Raw genomic sequence first — 16820 nt, forward strand, 5'->3', positions numbered from 1 at the left:
AGACCAATCACTCACCCCTTTGCAGATGGAGACAGCCTCTTTGGACAGGGACTTGGGGTAGGACACGTTGTGCTCCATAATGGACTGGAACAACTCATCTTCATCCTCTCCATCAAATGGAGGCTGGGGGAAGAAGGACAGGACATGGAGAGTTTTATCAGCCATCACGTTAGGGATAGATGAGTTGTAACTGATTTTGACAGCATTTCAAGGAAGCAGCAGTGATACATTTTAGTCATTTTTTACAGTGTCTACTACAACATTCAGTGAAAACAGTTTTTCCTGTTGAATAAGAGTGTTTGACATCATTTTGTAATCTTTTCAACAGGTTGCTAAATTTGAGAATAAGGGGAAAAAACTCTGATACAGACTAAAAGCAATTGGACATCTGCGAGACACAATGCAGAATTTGTGGACGTAAGTTTTACAGAAAGTCCTTGCAGGCCAAACGGAGTGGATGACCCAGCTTTTTCCCCTCCTCTGGGTGGTTATCATCAGTATCCATAATGTGGGTGTTTTGACAGTCCATTAAATGAATTATTTGTCATTTCCACTCCACTGGACCCTTAAGGTGGAGATAGCCTTTTCCTGCGTCTTGCCCTCTTTACTTGACTTCACAAAAGGTAGAAGGAAACAAGGACAGAGAACATCTGAGGAGGTTTAAATTGATGTTAATTGTTTAACAGCAGACACGTGCTGCTCATCCAATTAGACTTGTTAATTAGTTGGTTTTTCTTCTTTTTGCATGTACTAATACTTCGTACTACCCATTTAGAATAGCGATCATGTAGAAAATATGTCAAATCATCTAGATCATATTGAGCCATGAAGTTGTAAAAATATTTGATTTTAACTTTAAAAAACCTCAGATGGGGAGGACAACTTAAAAATTAGCTGTTTTTTTTTTCCTGAGGAGATGTTACTGTATTTTTTTATTTGTCATTGTTTGTTGAAGCCATGGCTTCTGTTAGACTTAGTTTGTAGTTTGACTGTTTTCCTGTAGAAAATCAGTCACATCTACTGAAAAACAAATATTTAGAGATCCTTTATTAGGTCACATAGATTTTCTATTGCATTAACAAGTCTAGGGTTTGTAGAGTATTGACAACATGATGCAGATTTGGAACGACTATGTACTGTTTATTTATTTATTCAGATTTATTTAAACAGGAAAGCCTCATTAAAATCAAGAATCTCATTTACAAGACTGTCCTGACCAAGACAGGCAGCTTAACAATTAAAAGAGTTGCAGACATAAAACATTAAGCATAAAAACTCTGCAAAACACAGATCAACCAATGCAGAGTCACAGTATGCAACACTTTGTCAGGTAAGACCTTTAGAAAACAAAATCTAAAAGCCAACCATATAGTATTAGTTCAGGCAGGCCACAGAGTTGAGCCCTGCCATATATGTGAGATCAGCTGATCTTATGCAAGCTGTCATTAGCTCACTACCAGCTGATTCGTCCTAAGCACACTATTGGCTAATTGCACTCATGCTGTCATTTTCACACTGCTCTAGCCTGGCTATGCTTTGCTGCTCACTCTGCACGCTGCTTTTTGCAGGCAACCCTCCTCCACCCCAGCTCCTCCTCTATGCTGTATTTCATTTAATCAGTCATTCTATCGTCATTGATGCCTGCTCTGCTCTGGGTCTATTGCTGCTTCTCTCCCAGCCTCAGGCTTTCCTTGTAGGCACAGGAAGAACAGGAACGTGCTGTTTCTGCTTGATGCTTTCCAAATAGGCTAGTGGAAGGGCAAGGGGATGCCAGAATAGTCACACAGCTAAATGTAAATAACAGCAATGAGAGCAAATTAATAACTGCTAATAAAGAGAGACATTTATAACCGCAAATCACAAGTGTTCTTGGCAAAGAGGTCCTTACTGTTTGTTAAATGGAGGTCAGATAAAATATTTCTAATATATTCCAGGGAATCAGTAAGCCTTAACAATGATTGGCTTTGACAAGCAGATTGTTACAATTCTTAGATCTAGAACATTTTGTTAGTAGCACTTGAATGCAGATATCTATTTATGGAGATAGATTGTTGTAAGATTACTGCTTATGGGAGCAGTGATGTTGGTACAGCAGTGACTACAGCTTGCTTTTGTTCTATTACAGACTGGTTTTTCTGTTGAGAACACTACTCAGACTAAAAAAAAAACAAACAAAAAAACATCTTTCCATGATGTGGAATCCGTAAATAGGTATTAGGTATTAGGTATTATTATTACTTCAATGCTTAGCTAGTTAAACCAAACTCAAATAAGCATGAGAAAATCACTTATCCTAAAGCTCAACTAGCAGCTGATGTGTAGAAGCACTTTTTTGATGTTCACACTGAGTAGCTGCTTGTCCTCCTCGTCCTGGCTTGTTTTTGATTCCTGTTCCAGCCAACACATTATTGATATGTTTTCTTCAGTACATGAAAAGATTTGTCCACAAAACAACTTGTGTTCTTTGGCTTTTCACCAAGCTGCATCCAGGAATAAAAACAAAAGAAACAGAAGAGGAGGCACCTGAACAGGACTGGTCACATAAAAAATACACAGAAGTAGTTCAGTGCAGAAATATGAGAAAATTCTTGGCAGATGGCAGATACTTAAGTTGCAAAGTAGTGCAGCGTCTAAGGAAGAACAGGATTAAAATGTAGTGAAGCAGTTTGTCAGTATTAACATTTTAAAGCCTCACTGCTCAACTGTAGGTCAAATATGCACTTGTGTGTCAGTGTGTATTATGGTGCTGGTGGGAAAATCTTAGGAACACCACCTGAGTGGTGAATGTGCAAATAATGAAGATGTGAGCAGCCAGTCTGTGTAGTTTACTACATAACCTGTAGCAAGTTGTTACATAAAACGTACAACTGTGTGGGTCAGATGAGCTGTTTGTGTGTTTTTCTGTGTAGATGACTCACCTGCCCAGCTAACATTTCATAGAGGAGGACTCCGTACGCCCACCAGTCTACAGAGCGTCCATACGGCTGATATGCAATGATCTGTGAAGGGAAGAGAAAACGATCAGAAGTTCAGTCTCATTTAAACAAACAACTCTACATTTTTAAAAAAAAATAATGTAACATGGTATCCCAGGATTGGAAATTAGCCATGTGAGCATATATTTATGATGAATGCTTTAAGAACGTGTGTCCATTTCCAGCAGCAGCAGCAGCAGCAGCAGCAGCACTGCCTGTGTGTTAAGATGCTTTAAAAGTGTTTCTGTAATGACATTTGGCTTCTTTGTCAAACAATGCACCAGAACTTGTAATAAAGGATTTGCTCATACATACTCATGGCCCCAGGCTTTACGTATCACTGTCCTATATTCTTCTCTAAAGTCAAACAGGTAAACCTGCTCTGTTGGTTGTAACATGATCCACATCAGTGTAAGCTTATAAACATGAATTCTTCTTTCTGGGAGTAAATCAGTGTTGAGAAATGATCTGAAGTTTACAGATGATAACCATACATGCTGCAGCAGCAACATCAGGTACAGTGAAAACTAGGAGTAGACAGATTATCAGCCTCTCCTATTATTGAAGCTGATATTTGGCATTTCACCGGTTATCAGTATCAGCATTTTATTTCAAAGATAATCAATAAAGTTCATTTATCAAAAGGTGAGCTACTTTGGTTCCACTGCAAAGTGCGTCTTCCCCTCTGGCTTTGTCTTCACACAGTCTCATGAAATGTCCTGTACACAACACAATCTGATCTGGCTTGATGTCACATGAGTACTATGACACAGTGAGCTTATGGCATCACCTCCTGTTTCTGTGATGTTCTGTGCCATTTCTCATGCTGATTTTCTTTGACTTTATTTAACCAGGAAAAAATCCAAATTGAGTTGAAAAATCTCTTTTACAAGAGTGTCCTGATAGAACTAGGGCTACATTTTTATTTTCATTCTCTTTTTTTCAATCATGCAATTTTACTTTTGCCACATCAAGTACATTTTGTAAGTCATAATAAATGCATATTAGTTCCAAATATTGGTTCTCAGTCTCTTTAGCTACTAATAATTGATATCAGTATTGGCCCCGAAGAACCGTTATTGGTAGACCCTTAAAGAAAACCATCAAACTTTGAAATCTTTATTTACCTTTTCTTAACTTCTTAATGGTATATGTAAACTTAATAGGTAGTTGTAGGTTAATTTTGGTGCAAAAGTAATAAGCTTCCCGCTGAGTAAACTCAAGGCTGGTTGGAGCTGGTTGGAGCCGTGGTGTAAATTATATTTAAAGCACGTCTTCATGTGTTTAAAGCATATGAAACATTACTTCACATTCCTAGAACATTTCCAATAACAGTTTTGGATTACTATTTATGATACAACTCAGAACATGAAAAAGAGAGTGCATACAGACCATTACGTATCAAGAGCGATTAAAGCAAGAGACAAAACTTCTCTTTGCTCAGATGTAACTCTTCTTACCACCCTGATAAAAACATCTTCATTTTTTAAGACTTGAAGCTTTTCGTAAAAGGACTGAATGACTGTATAGAGGCCTACATTCTAATCGCTGTGCTTGCACATGAACACTGGCCCGTACTTAAGCCTGGTGGTAATACTGTATGCAACGGGAAATCTGAGGAAGATTTTACAGTATTAAAAAATGTTTACTGCCTAATCCTATAATGCATACTCTAAAATTTCTAACAAATGCTTTTTATCAAGTGTAACAACTTTCATAGTGTGTATGAAATGGTGTAAAGTAAGTGTGTTACTTCAATTAGAGTGTATATCTAGCTCAAGTCTATTCATTAAATCAAATTTTGAAAACCTCAGAGCAGTCAGAGCTTTGAGCCCCTTTTTAAGTCTTGGGCATTTCCCCAAAGGGGGGCCCAAAACCAATATTGGAATCCATTGTTCTAGCATACAACTATTGCAACTCAGTTTTTATCTTTCCGTCAATATTTTTGGGCTATTATTCCTTTTTTGTTGGCAGGACAGAGTTGAAAACTGGGGATAGGGAGATTGGGGAAATGACATGCATGAAGGGAGCCACAGGCAAATTTAGCTGGGTGCAGTGTTAATTTTGGCAGCTATTTTTAATTTTGGTCTTAGATTTAGTCTTTAAGTTAAATGCATTTTACTTTTAGTCACATTTTAGTCATTTCTACTCTTTTTAGTTTTAGTCTAGCATTTAGCATTTATTTTCTTGCCTAAATCTGGTACCAAACCATGGTAGTGTGATCTCTGCACTCTGCCAAACCTGGGGTCCCTGCTTTCTACAGCTGTGAGACAGAATAGCTACAGCTGCATTGTTTTTGACAGATTTACTCACAGTGGAGAAATACCATGGATTTTGAATGTTTGACGAAAACTACATTACAGTTTTAGTCTAGTTTCAGTAATCTTGACAAAAACTAAACTTAGTTTATGTCAGTTTTAGTCATCATAGGTCTATTTTTGTTAGTTTTAGACTAGTTTTTGTCATGGAAAAAAGGCTGTCGACGAACATTTTTAGCCATAGTTTTAGTTGACAAAATCAACACTAGCATGGAGGACAACAGCCTCTGTACTTGTGGCACACGGACATAACCACTAGGCTACCAGCACCCTGTCTATCTCATCTTTATGCTGATCTGAGTAAATATGATATTTAAGTTTCCAGCAGCTATGACTCATAAAGACACTCAAAGAAAAGCCAAAGATCAGTCATGAATTGTTCTCTAATGGTAAAGCAGGACACCAAAAGAAGCTTTTAAGCTGACACAGTTTGACAGCAGCCTTGAAAAATTTGTTTTATACTTTCAAAAACCCCCAGAAAGTTCTTGCTTTGCTTGTTATCTGGTGGATTTGACTGATACAGAGAATAGTTTCAAAGTATGAGTGTGACTGCAGCTGCTGGATGACCTCCGCATCAAAAAATACTTAAAAGACCATTCAACAATAACTTCTGCCATGGTTCAGCAGGGGAGATAGGATGCTGGAAATGTGTGTCACAGTCAACACATTTTGAACAAAAACATCTTTGTTCGGTTGGAAGAAAACAACACTAGGACTGCAGAGGATGAAATACTATCTGGCAGGTGTTTTAATATTTGGATGAGCCATCTCTGGATTCATATCCAGTTTTATGCTAAAGCCCTTTTGTCCAAAAGTTTCAGTCACTTTTTTTTCACCCTTCACCTGGGACTCTGACTGATGTTCTCAATGTTTTATTTTTGATGGGTAGAAATATATCATTGTTGATAAAGGTTATAAGAGTAAAGGGTGTATTGTCATGCCCAGAGTCTGCCTTTATCAGCTTTTACACTCCTGAAGAAATTAAGCAACAATTAGCAGAAAAAAGATCATTGTCAGACAAGCCGGGTTATATATATTGAACCTGAAATGTGTCAATATAGCATAATACATTTTTCCAGCAGAGATATTATACTCTACTCATCATGTAAACTTTCAAGTGTAATTTTTCATAACAGTTTGCAAAAAAATACTACTTTCCTTATTTTTGTATGTGTTTCTTAATCAAATGAAAGTGACACAAAAATGATCTTTCCTTTCAATATAACAATTCATACCACATTTGCCATATGAGTTAAAAATAATCACAAATACATATTTTTTCAGAATCATGTGGCCCTGATGAAGAGTGTTTCATATATCCACTGCAGGGGATACAGTGCCTATAAGAGTATTCACCCCCTTAGATTTTATAAATAAATCATGGTCAATTTATTTTGGCTTTAATGACAAAAAAAGAGCTTGCAGTACAACTAAACCAAACCCGTAGCCACCACTTCCTCAAACAATGCTGATTAGTCCAGTAATTTTTCAGACCAGGCACATGCTTTTCAGATTTACACTTTGCAAGATGGATCTGTCTGATGACGGAGGTGGACTCTCTATCATTGGCTTTGTAAGGTCAGTATTGTCTATAACAAGGATGGTCTTCACTTCAGTGAAACTAAGGGGGCATTTCTAGAAAAAATAAATACACAGAATGTGAAGAATTTCAACAAGAGCATATAATTCCCCTCTAGGATTTCTATTTAAATGTGACATTTCCTCTTGTGACAGAAGGATCTCCTGTGGCTTCCTCTGACTTTGGCTGTGGTCAGCGCTTTCACCCACCATGACCCTGTTCACACCAGCCAGAAGACACAACTTCACATCCACAGTACCCTGCAGTTTCTTTTACCATCAAACAGTAGTTTGAGCAACTACGGGAATACATTCAGCTCAGACAGACAAGAACTTTTGTTACCAGCACAAAACAAAAGCTTTCCTTACATAACCTTTACTGCATGACCCCTGACCTCTGCTTCTCCCATGGGAGCTCTTCCATATAACAAACACAGAAGCACACACTCAGCTCTGCATTGCACTGCACTGTCATGATGCTTTCCTGAGGGCTGATAGGAGCCAGCTGGACACTCAGTTTATTCACATGTTTACCCTTACACACAAAGGCAAGCATGTGCCCCATCTAATGTGTGTTTAAATGCCACTTTAACTGTGACACATCTACTGTATTTACCAGTTCAACATCAAACTAGAGACAAATATCACCACAGAAAATATAAAAACAAATATTAGTATGTGCAATTAAATTGAACTTATTCTATATAACCCAAGAAGCAGCCTCCAGTGTTGAAATATGAAGCTGATATAGATGTGCTTTGATTTCCTTTTCCAGGATCTTGAGAGACACCGGAATCAACAATATCAATGAGCTGAAGGCTGCTATCAGAGCAACCTCGGCTTCATAACGACCCCAGCAGTGCCACAGGCTGATAGGAAGTATATAAACCAGTTACGTGACTTTTTCCCCATGAAATTAATGTCAACCCCTCTTATCACCTGCCCCCTATCCTTGACCCTGTGGCTGTGTTTCATGAAGTTCCTGTGGTTGACTACATATAAACGACACACAAACCTTGCATAACCTTTCACACGCTCCCCTAACTCTTAAAAACCCCTCACACAGTCCTCCTTTAGTCGTCAAGAGCTCTGCAAAGCTCAGAAATGATGGTTCTTTTACTCATCCTGCTGGGCTGCTGCCTGACTGAGGCAAACGTCCTGGGACAGAGTCTCACTGCCTTCATGCTCACTGAAGATGAGCTCGCTGAAGCAGACAGCCTCGTTCTGCTCAAAGAGATGAAGACTGTTTTGGATGAGCAAAGAAATGAGCTGAGACGCACCAAGGAGCAACTGGTGCAACTTCAGGAAACACGGGGTATGTACTCTATAAAAACATTACAGTACTAATGGTGCATAATGTTCTGACCACTTAGTATTTTATATTAACTTATTTTCAATTATATTATTTGTGATTTTTCATACAGAACAGGCGTCAGTGAAACAAGCCAGTTTTGGCCTATTTTGGCAACAACTGAATGAACTGAAGAAAGGATTTAAAGGTACGTCTATGCCGGCGGAAACGTTTTTGTATTGTTAGTTTTTGGTTTGTATATGCACATTTATTTTATTGTAATTATGAGAAACTACACTTTGATTAAATTTTAAAAACTCCATTAATTACACTCAGGGCAACTGTTTCAGAGCAGCATAAACATACAAAAAACCCTCAGAGTGACAGTGATTTAGAGATAACAATAAATTCCACATAAGAGCTAAAATATGGCAAAAAGTCTATTGTTGCTTTGTAGAAAATAGTCAAACTGAAGAAAAAATGATAAAGGCTTTGCCCTGATAAAATTATTTGAAGGTAAAAATAAGGGCTAGTTAACAAACAGAGCATTTACTAAGGACCTGGATGTAAAGATTTAAACTGGAAGTAAACTTCCAGATTTGGGAATCCACTGTTGTTGTTACTCAGGGAAGACAAAGCTAACACAGATCCAGACTTTTAAGAGTTGCCAAATCTAGATTAAAAGTGTCATAAATGAGACTTTATGCTACATAGTTTCTCAACAGGATGGTCACAATCTATAATAACTTCTGTTCAGTTAAAGATTTGTTCTTTATTATATACCTTGGGTTGGCAACAACAGCATTTTGGTAAAATACTTTATGAAGACCAAAATCTTAAATTTCTACAGTATAATTAGCAAAAATGTTTAAGTATCAACGTAATTTTTTGATCATTGGAAATGTTCTATTACATTCTGATCCTGTCATCTAGCTTGGACCCAGCTCTTTGCTTTGATCAGGATAATCCTGGGTTTTTTGGATACAGCTATTACAATTTTGGGGCCACAGTTAATTTATGGTCCCCCTAACCTCCTGCTCCTTACCTGCATGTTATTCTCCAGTCTCTCTCCACAGTTTCCAACTCCAACTACTGTCCTACTATTAAAAAAGACATAAAAAGCCCCCCCCAAAATGTATTAAAGTTTTATTTTTACTCAAGTAATAACCAGGATTGGACTAGTCCACTGCTTCCCAGTGTGGACTGATGAGTCTTCAGAGACCTTAATGCTTCTTTGGAAGAGTTTGCTTGGCCACAAAGTACATTTACACAGATAAATATTAGAAAACACAATTTAAGGGACTCTGCTGATGCCTGCTGAAAACAAAAGAAATAGCAGTGGCTAATAAATTGTGCTTTGTGACCCACAAACATTTTCTGAGTTTTGGTAATTAATGTATCTGAAAGCCATGCACTCAAATTCTCTTTATATATATTTATATAAAACATGTAGGCAAATATTTGAGTGTCATGTTATGGTTGTTAAAGCGTTTTGGTGTGCAAGTTATAATATATTTTTCTAACTAATAATAATATCTTCTGTCTAAATTGTGTTAAACTCAAGTGACACTTTTATATAAACAGCTGGCAATGAATTTGTGTATCATCTGTTTTTCATTTTGTTTAAAAGACCATGAAGCGCGGCTGAGAGTGAATGAGATGGAGGTAGAGGAGCAGAGGAACATGGTGAAGACAGTTGTGCGGCAGTATACAGGTGAGTTTATTTTCTTGACCAACAAAAATACAAGTAGAGGTTTTTCAAGCATCTTAAAAAAAACTCATAAAAATTACTTTTCTTCCAAAAAATCTACCAGTTGGTCAATTTCAAATGGTCACCCTCCTCTATCTTTTGCTATAATCTGATGGTCAGAGCTTGAGGCCAGACTGAATGCTGGAGATTTGGAGGGTCAAAGTAAAAAGGTAGAAAATCTGCAAAAGGAGAGTAAAGGTAACCCAAACAACATGACGTGTTAATGAATGAAAAAAAGTAAATTTGGTCTTTTTTTAAATTTAGGTAGTCTCTTTTGCTTCTGCTTTTTACAAACAGAGTTGAACACAAGAATAGGAAAACTGGAGGATAATATTAGAGATGTGGATTCAGAAGTGCAGGCACTGCTGGCTGCTGATCAAGGTAAATCTATTAATTCTCTACACATAAGTGCAACCACATAATAGGTGATCTTTTGAGTAAATGTGTTTTTTAATTTGCTGATTTAAAAATTTTTTGACTTCAACTGTTTTTTGGCTAGAGTTCAGGTCCAGACTGGAGGAAAGTGAAGGTGTGGACAAAGTGCTGAATGCCCGACTGGAAAATACTGAGAAAGAAGTGCAGGCAATGAGGACTGTTGATCAAGGTAAAGAAAGGTGAAAACCTGATCTAAAAATACATCAGAAGCCTATTATAAAGAATTTTAAGCTCATAATGAAACAGACAGAAGTTAATTTTGATGATTCTGCATGCAACATTTACAACCCCAATGCCACAGAATTTCAACAACACATAAAAGCAAGTCTATAAAAGTGAGTTTTGAGAAGGTATTGACAAGATGTCCTGCCTTCTCTCCTTTGGGAGATCATTCCAAAGTTGAGGGGTCCTGATGGAAAATCCGCCACCTTTAGATTTAAGGCTCGACTTTGGAACGACCAGGAGGTCCAAACCTGAGGATCTGAGGCTCAGGACTGGTTCATAGAGGATCAACAATTTTAAACTTAGCTAGGAGCCTGACCCATAATTTGGTCAGATGTAGCTTTAACATTGCATCAGTTTAAACAGAACTGAACCACATTTCTTTATTGTGTAAAGAGCAAAGAACTACACTGAAAGCTTTTCATGATGGAAAAGATGCCTCACACTTCTGCTGAGCTGCTTTGGCATGAGTTTACGATTGTTAAGTGAGGAATGGGGGCTTGTACTATAGGTTGGTAGCTATTAGCTTGGATGTAGCTGTAGAAAAGCAACAGTTTAATCAGACCTCGACCACATTTCTTTATTAAAACAAGAGCAAAGTACCACACCGTAAACTCCTCGTAGTAGAGAACACTTTTTCGCTCTCCTCCCAATCGGCCTCAGCATACGTTTTATCCAAACCATGCTTGACTGTTGATAAATACTAAAGCATTTGCCTGTCCAGCTTCCTGGTGCTGAGCATGGTGCAACCTCATTTTGTCCTTTCCCTCTGATTGGCCTGTAATAAATGTGACAGACATAATGTCCATCCAATCAACTTCTGAGAATTTTTGTTTAAAGCCCTTCCTTTTGCGAATGCTCTCTATGAGAGCTTTCCCAGATGAATGTGAAATATATCCACGCACTGGACATGAGAAACAGCTTGGATATATGAAATCTGGCTTGTCAGAGCCAGCTACTGTATATTAGCTTGCAGTACAACTAAACCACACTTGTAACTATTCCAAATTTGTGCCAAGGATTGTCAGGAGAAGAGCAAAACATCTTTGCCAACAAGAAAAGTTCTCAGTGCAGTTGCTTGCTCTTCTAGTAGTAAATAAGTATTGTCTTGTTCTGATAAAACTGTGGGTACAGCTACATCCAAGATAATTATTAAAAACAAAGTATTAATTAAAACTCAAATACTATAAATAACATGATTCATATCAAACTTAATCATTAAATGTCTCCCAAAACAAAATAACAAATTAAATGATAAATTATCAAACTCCATGAAATAATGTGAAAAGCTCCAACAGCTATTGCTTGCTGTTGTGATACAGCTGTTGATATCAAATAAGCTAAAAATGATAGAGTGAGAATGAGCTAGATAAATTGAAAATTAGCAAAGTATGGACATGTTTCCTACACTGAACACCACAGTGCAATGCTGTGGCAGGTTCAAAATAAATCATGTCAGTTCTATATGCTATCTAGAGTCCAATACTTCATCCAATTGCCAACTTTTTGTTTTCTCTTTTGCTAATTCTATCATTCTTTTCCATCTCCTGTCCTCATTGAGCAGAACTGGAAGCCAGACTAAATGCCAGTGATTTAGAAGGCCAAAACACACGAGTGGAACAACTGCAGATGGAGACCCGAGGTAACACAACAAACAAGTCAATTATTTACAGCAAGTGAAGTAGTTTTCTCTTTCTCTCTTAGCTCCTCTAATTACATTTATGATTTATACGACACTGAATGGAGGATCATGCAGTATTCATTCTTCGTTGTTTGTACAAATAGAGCTGAACATCAAACTGGCAGAGCTGGGTAATATGTTTGGAGATGTGGACGCAGATGTCAAAGCTCTTCAGACGGATTATCAAGGTGAACATAAACTTTACTCCCCCGCATTCCCTCACCCAATTATAGAGGACTGCACACACGCACACAAAGGTGGTGGTGTTCTACTTTTTCACAGCCAAGTTTGGAGCATCTTTACTGTTCGTTTGTTTCCATTCTATTTGATTCCATCATGTAATAAACAGAATTTGAGGCAAGACTGAACGCAACTAACATCGAGGCAGAGATGCAGCAAAGCCTGGTGGCACAACTACAAGTGGAAATTCAAGGTACATTAGCACATGTAAAAAACACTGTACTGGTGAATTCTTGCAATGATTTAATGCTTCTAAGCACTACAGTGGGTACGGAAAGTATTCAGACCCCCTTCAACTTTTCACTGTTTGTTAATTTGCAGCCATTTGCTAAAATCATTTAAGTTGATTTTTTTTCCTCATTAATGTACATACAGCAGCCCATTTTGACAGAAAAATACAGAATTGTAGACATTTTTGCAAATTATTAAAGGAAAAAAACCCTGAAATTTCACATGGCCATAAGTATTCAGACCCTTTGCTCAGTATTGCCTAGAAGCACCCTTTTGAGCTAATACAGCCATGAGTCTTCTTGGGAATGATGCAACAAGTCTTTTACACCTAGATTTGGGGATTCTCTGCCATTCCTCCTTGCAGATCCTCTCCAGTTCTGTCAGGTTGGATGGTGAACGTTGATGGACAGCCATTTTCAGGACTCTCCAGGGCTGCTCAGTTGGGTTTAAACCAGGGCTCTGGCTGGGCCATTCAAGAACAGTCACGGAGTTGTTCCTAAGCCACTCCTTTGTTATTTTAGCTGTGTGCTTAGGGTCATTGTCTTGTTGGAAGGCGAACCTTCGGCCCAGTCTGAGGCCCTGAGCACTCTGGAAAAAGTTTTCTTCCAGAATATCTCTGCACTTGGCTGCATTCACCTTTCCTTCAATTGCAACCAGTCGTCCTGCCCCTGCAACTGAAAAACATCCCCCCAGCATGATGCTGCCACCACCATGCTTCACTGTTGGGATTGTTTTGGGCAGGTGATGAGAGGTGCCTGGTTTTCTCCATACATACCGCTTAGAATTAAGGCCAAAAAGTTCAATCTTGGTCTCATCAGACCAGAGAATCTTATTTCTCATAGTCTGGGAGTCCTTCATGTGTTTTTTGGCAAACTCTATGCTGGCTTTCATGTGACTTGCACTGAGGAGAGGCTTCCGTTGGGCCACTCTGCCATAAAGCCCCGACTGGCAAAGGGCTGCAGTGATGGTTGACTTTCTAGAACTTTCTCCCATCTCCCCACTGCATCTCTGGAGCTAAGCCACAGTGACCTTTGGGTTCTTCTTTACCTCTCTCACCAAGGCTCTTCTCCCCTGATTGCTCAGTTTGGCCGAACGGCCAGCTCTAGGAAGAGTTCTGGTCGCCCCAAACTTCTTCCATTTAAGGATTATGGAGGCCACTGTACTCTGAGGAACCTTAAATGTAGCAGAAATTTTTTTGTAACCTTGGCCAGATCTGTGCCTTGCCACAATTCTGTCTCTGAGCTCTTGGGGCAGTTTCTTCGCCCTTACAATTCTCATTTGCTCTGACGTGCAGTGTGAGCAGTAAGGTCTTATATAGACAGGTGTGTGCCTTTCATAATCAAGTCCAATCAATTTAATTAAACATGGCTGGACTCCAGTAAAGGTGTAGAACCATCTCAAGGACGATCAAAAGAACTGGACAGCACCTGAGTTAAATATATGAGTGTCACAGCAAAGGGTCTGAATACTTACGGCCATGTGATATTTCAGTTTTTCTTTTTTAATAAATTTGCAAAAAATGTCTACAATTCTGTGTTTTTCTGTCAAAATGGGCTGCTGTGTGTACATTGATGAGGAAAAAAAATCAACTCATAGCAAATGGCTGCAAATTAACAAAGAGTAAAAAGTTTAAGGGGGTCTGAATACTTTTTCGTACCCACTGTAAGAGAGCTGTCACAAACATGACTTGGATCATGACTGTTTCTACTGTTAGACTTTGAGTCCAGGCTGGAGTCCACTGAGAGTGTTGGGGCTGAGTTGGCAGCTCGTGTTGGAAACACAGAGTCAGAACTGGAGGAGCTGCAGACTGTTGATCGAGGTAAATCAGAGGGCTCAAACTGCACTTCAGCTGCCATATGGAAGGTACAAGATATTCTGTGTAGGTTAATTTATAGTTACTCTACTCTTGATGGAATTTCCATGAATTTTTGACATTTTCATGATTAAGTTAGAGCATTTTCACACCTTCCTGGTCTTTAATGGGGTTAGCCTTAAAGAGGATTATGATGCTGTGACTAATGTCTCTGTAGTAATCTGAAATTAAGAAAACTGTCAATAACTGTCTAATTTAGGCAGAATTTACTGAACACAGCATAAAACAGGATCACAGCGTCTGCAGGCAAATGTGACACTGTTACGGTGTGTACTAACAACATTGAGCTCCACTGCCCTTTGCAGGTTAAGGCATTGCTCTGGACAATAGACATAGTCTATGCCATTTCTGTCAAACACATCCACAGTACAGCTTATCTCCATGTTTTATATCCCAATACTGGTAGGGACAATATCAATATCTAGATATTTAAAGATTCCTTTTAGCCCTTACTGATATTGATATTAATACTTTTACACATCTTACAGTATCTTAAAAACACACTTAAAAGATTAAGGGATGAGGATGAACAAGGAAAAAGACTTTATCTGTTGCAGGTCTGTTGGTCCTTAAACTCTACAAACTTATTTGGACATACCGCTGATATTTACAGCTGATACATTGGTTTTAAATACTGGCAGAATTTTCCTATTTGCAGATATGATAATCAACTCTTCATACATACTAGGCCTGTGCTAAAAAAATCAATATGGCAATATGTTGTCATGTCTCCTCGCCCGTATGTGTCAATACAGATGTTATAGAATTGATATGGCTGTAAACGCTGTGAAGGTATACATATCCCCATTTAAATATTATACTAAACTCACCCAAGTAAAAACAAAATTAGATTATAAAACAAAAAAAAGTAGATTACCAAATCAATTAACTGTGATTAACCACATTTTTTGAACAGCGGAGTTCAATTTTCCTAGCCATGCACAAGCCTGATCACTGCCAGACCTGTTGAATCAAGAACTCATTAAAACACAACTGCTCTGACAAAGTGAAGTAGGCAAAAACATCTCAAAAAGCAACACATCATGCTGCCACCTAAAGAAATCAAGAACAGATGAGAAACAAAGTCACTGACATCTACCAGTCTGGAAAGGGTGACAAAACTAAGGATTTGGGACTCAGGTGAAGCACATTAAGAGCCATTATCCACAAATGGAGAAAACTTGGAACAGTGGTAAACCTTTCCAGGAGTGGCAGGCCTAACAAAATAATTCCTAGAGCGCATCAACGGCTCATCCAGGAGCTCACAAAAACACCTAGAACAACATTTAAAGACCTGCAGAATACACTCGACTCAGTTAAGGTCAGTGTTCATGATTCAACAGTAAGAAATACACTGGGCAAAAATGGCTTCTGTGGAAGCGTTACAAGGTGAAGACCACCGCTGACAAAAAAGAACACAAAGGCTAGTCTCACGTTTGCCAAAAAAAAAAAAAAAAACGAAAAAAAAAAACAACATCTTGATGATCCCAAAGACTTTTGGGAAAATATTCTGTGAACAGGCGAGACAAAAGTTGAACTTGTTAGAAGGTGTGTGTCTCGTTACATCTGGCCTAAAACTAACACAGCATTTCATACAAATAACACTGTACCAACAGTTAAACATGATGGTAATAGTGTGATTATCTGGGGCTGCTTTGCTGCTTTAGGATTTGGACAACTTGTTGTAATTGATGGAACAATGAATTCTGCTCAGTAGAAAACCCTGAAGGAGAATGTCCAGCCATCAGTGTGCGACCTCAAGCGCACTTGTAGCAGGACAATGACATGAAACACAGCAGTAAGTCACCTCTGAATGGCTTAGAAAAAAACAAAACAAAGGTTTTGGCATGGCCTAGTCAAAATACGAACTTAAATCTGATTAAGATGCTGTGGTATGAACTTAAAAAGGCTGTTCATACTTGAAAGCCCTCCAGTGTTGCTCCAACAGTGGGCCAAGATTCCTCCACAGCGAGGTGAAAGACTCACTTTACCATCTGGCTCTCCTTCAACCGCAGGATTTAATTCCAGGTTGTCATTAAGTGAAAGTCTGTCTGAGGAGCTGAGGGTCCGCCTTGACGAAACACTGAGACATGTGCAGGAACTAAACACAACTGATCAAGGTAAATTAAATGACAGAAGTAGCATTAATGCTGTGAATTGTAATAATTTTGTTCATGCATATAAAATATGTCTGCCTCTGTCATGGGATTTTCTCCTCTAATCTGT

General features: G+C 38.4%; 1 protein-coding gene across 1 annotated transcript in view; it reads right to left on the bottom strand.

The window, feature by feature from the left end:
• prkcaa (protein kinase C, alpha, a) overlaps positions 1 to 16820 on the bottom strand; it is a 250857-nt gene that overhangs the window by 41281 nt on the left and 192756 nt on the right. The window contains exons 14-15 of the mRNA XM_041784712.1: positions 2919 to 2999; positions 16 to 123 (exon numbers count right to left, since the gene is read on the bottom strand). Of these exons, the coding sequence (XP_041640646.1) occupies positions 16 to 123; positions 2919 to 2999 (189 nt within the window). The remainder of the gene's footprint in view (positions 1 to 15; positions 124 to 2918; positions 3000 to 16820) is intronic.

The sequence above is a fragment of the Cheilinus undulatus genome, linkage group 4 (genome assembly GCF_018320785.1).
Source record: "Cheilinus undulatus linkage group 4, ASM1832078v1, whole genome shotgun sequence".
Taxonomy (NCBI): Eukaryota; Metazoa; Chordata; class Actinopteri; order Labriformes; family Labridae; genus Cheilinus; species Cheilinus undulatus.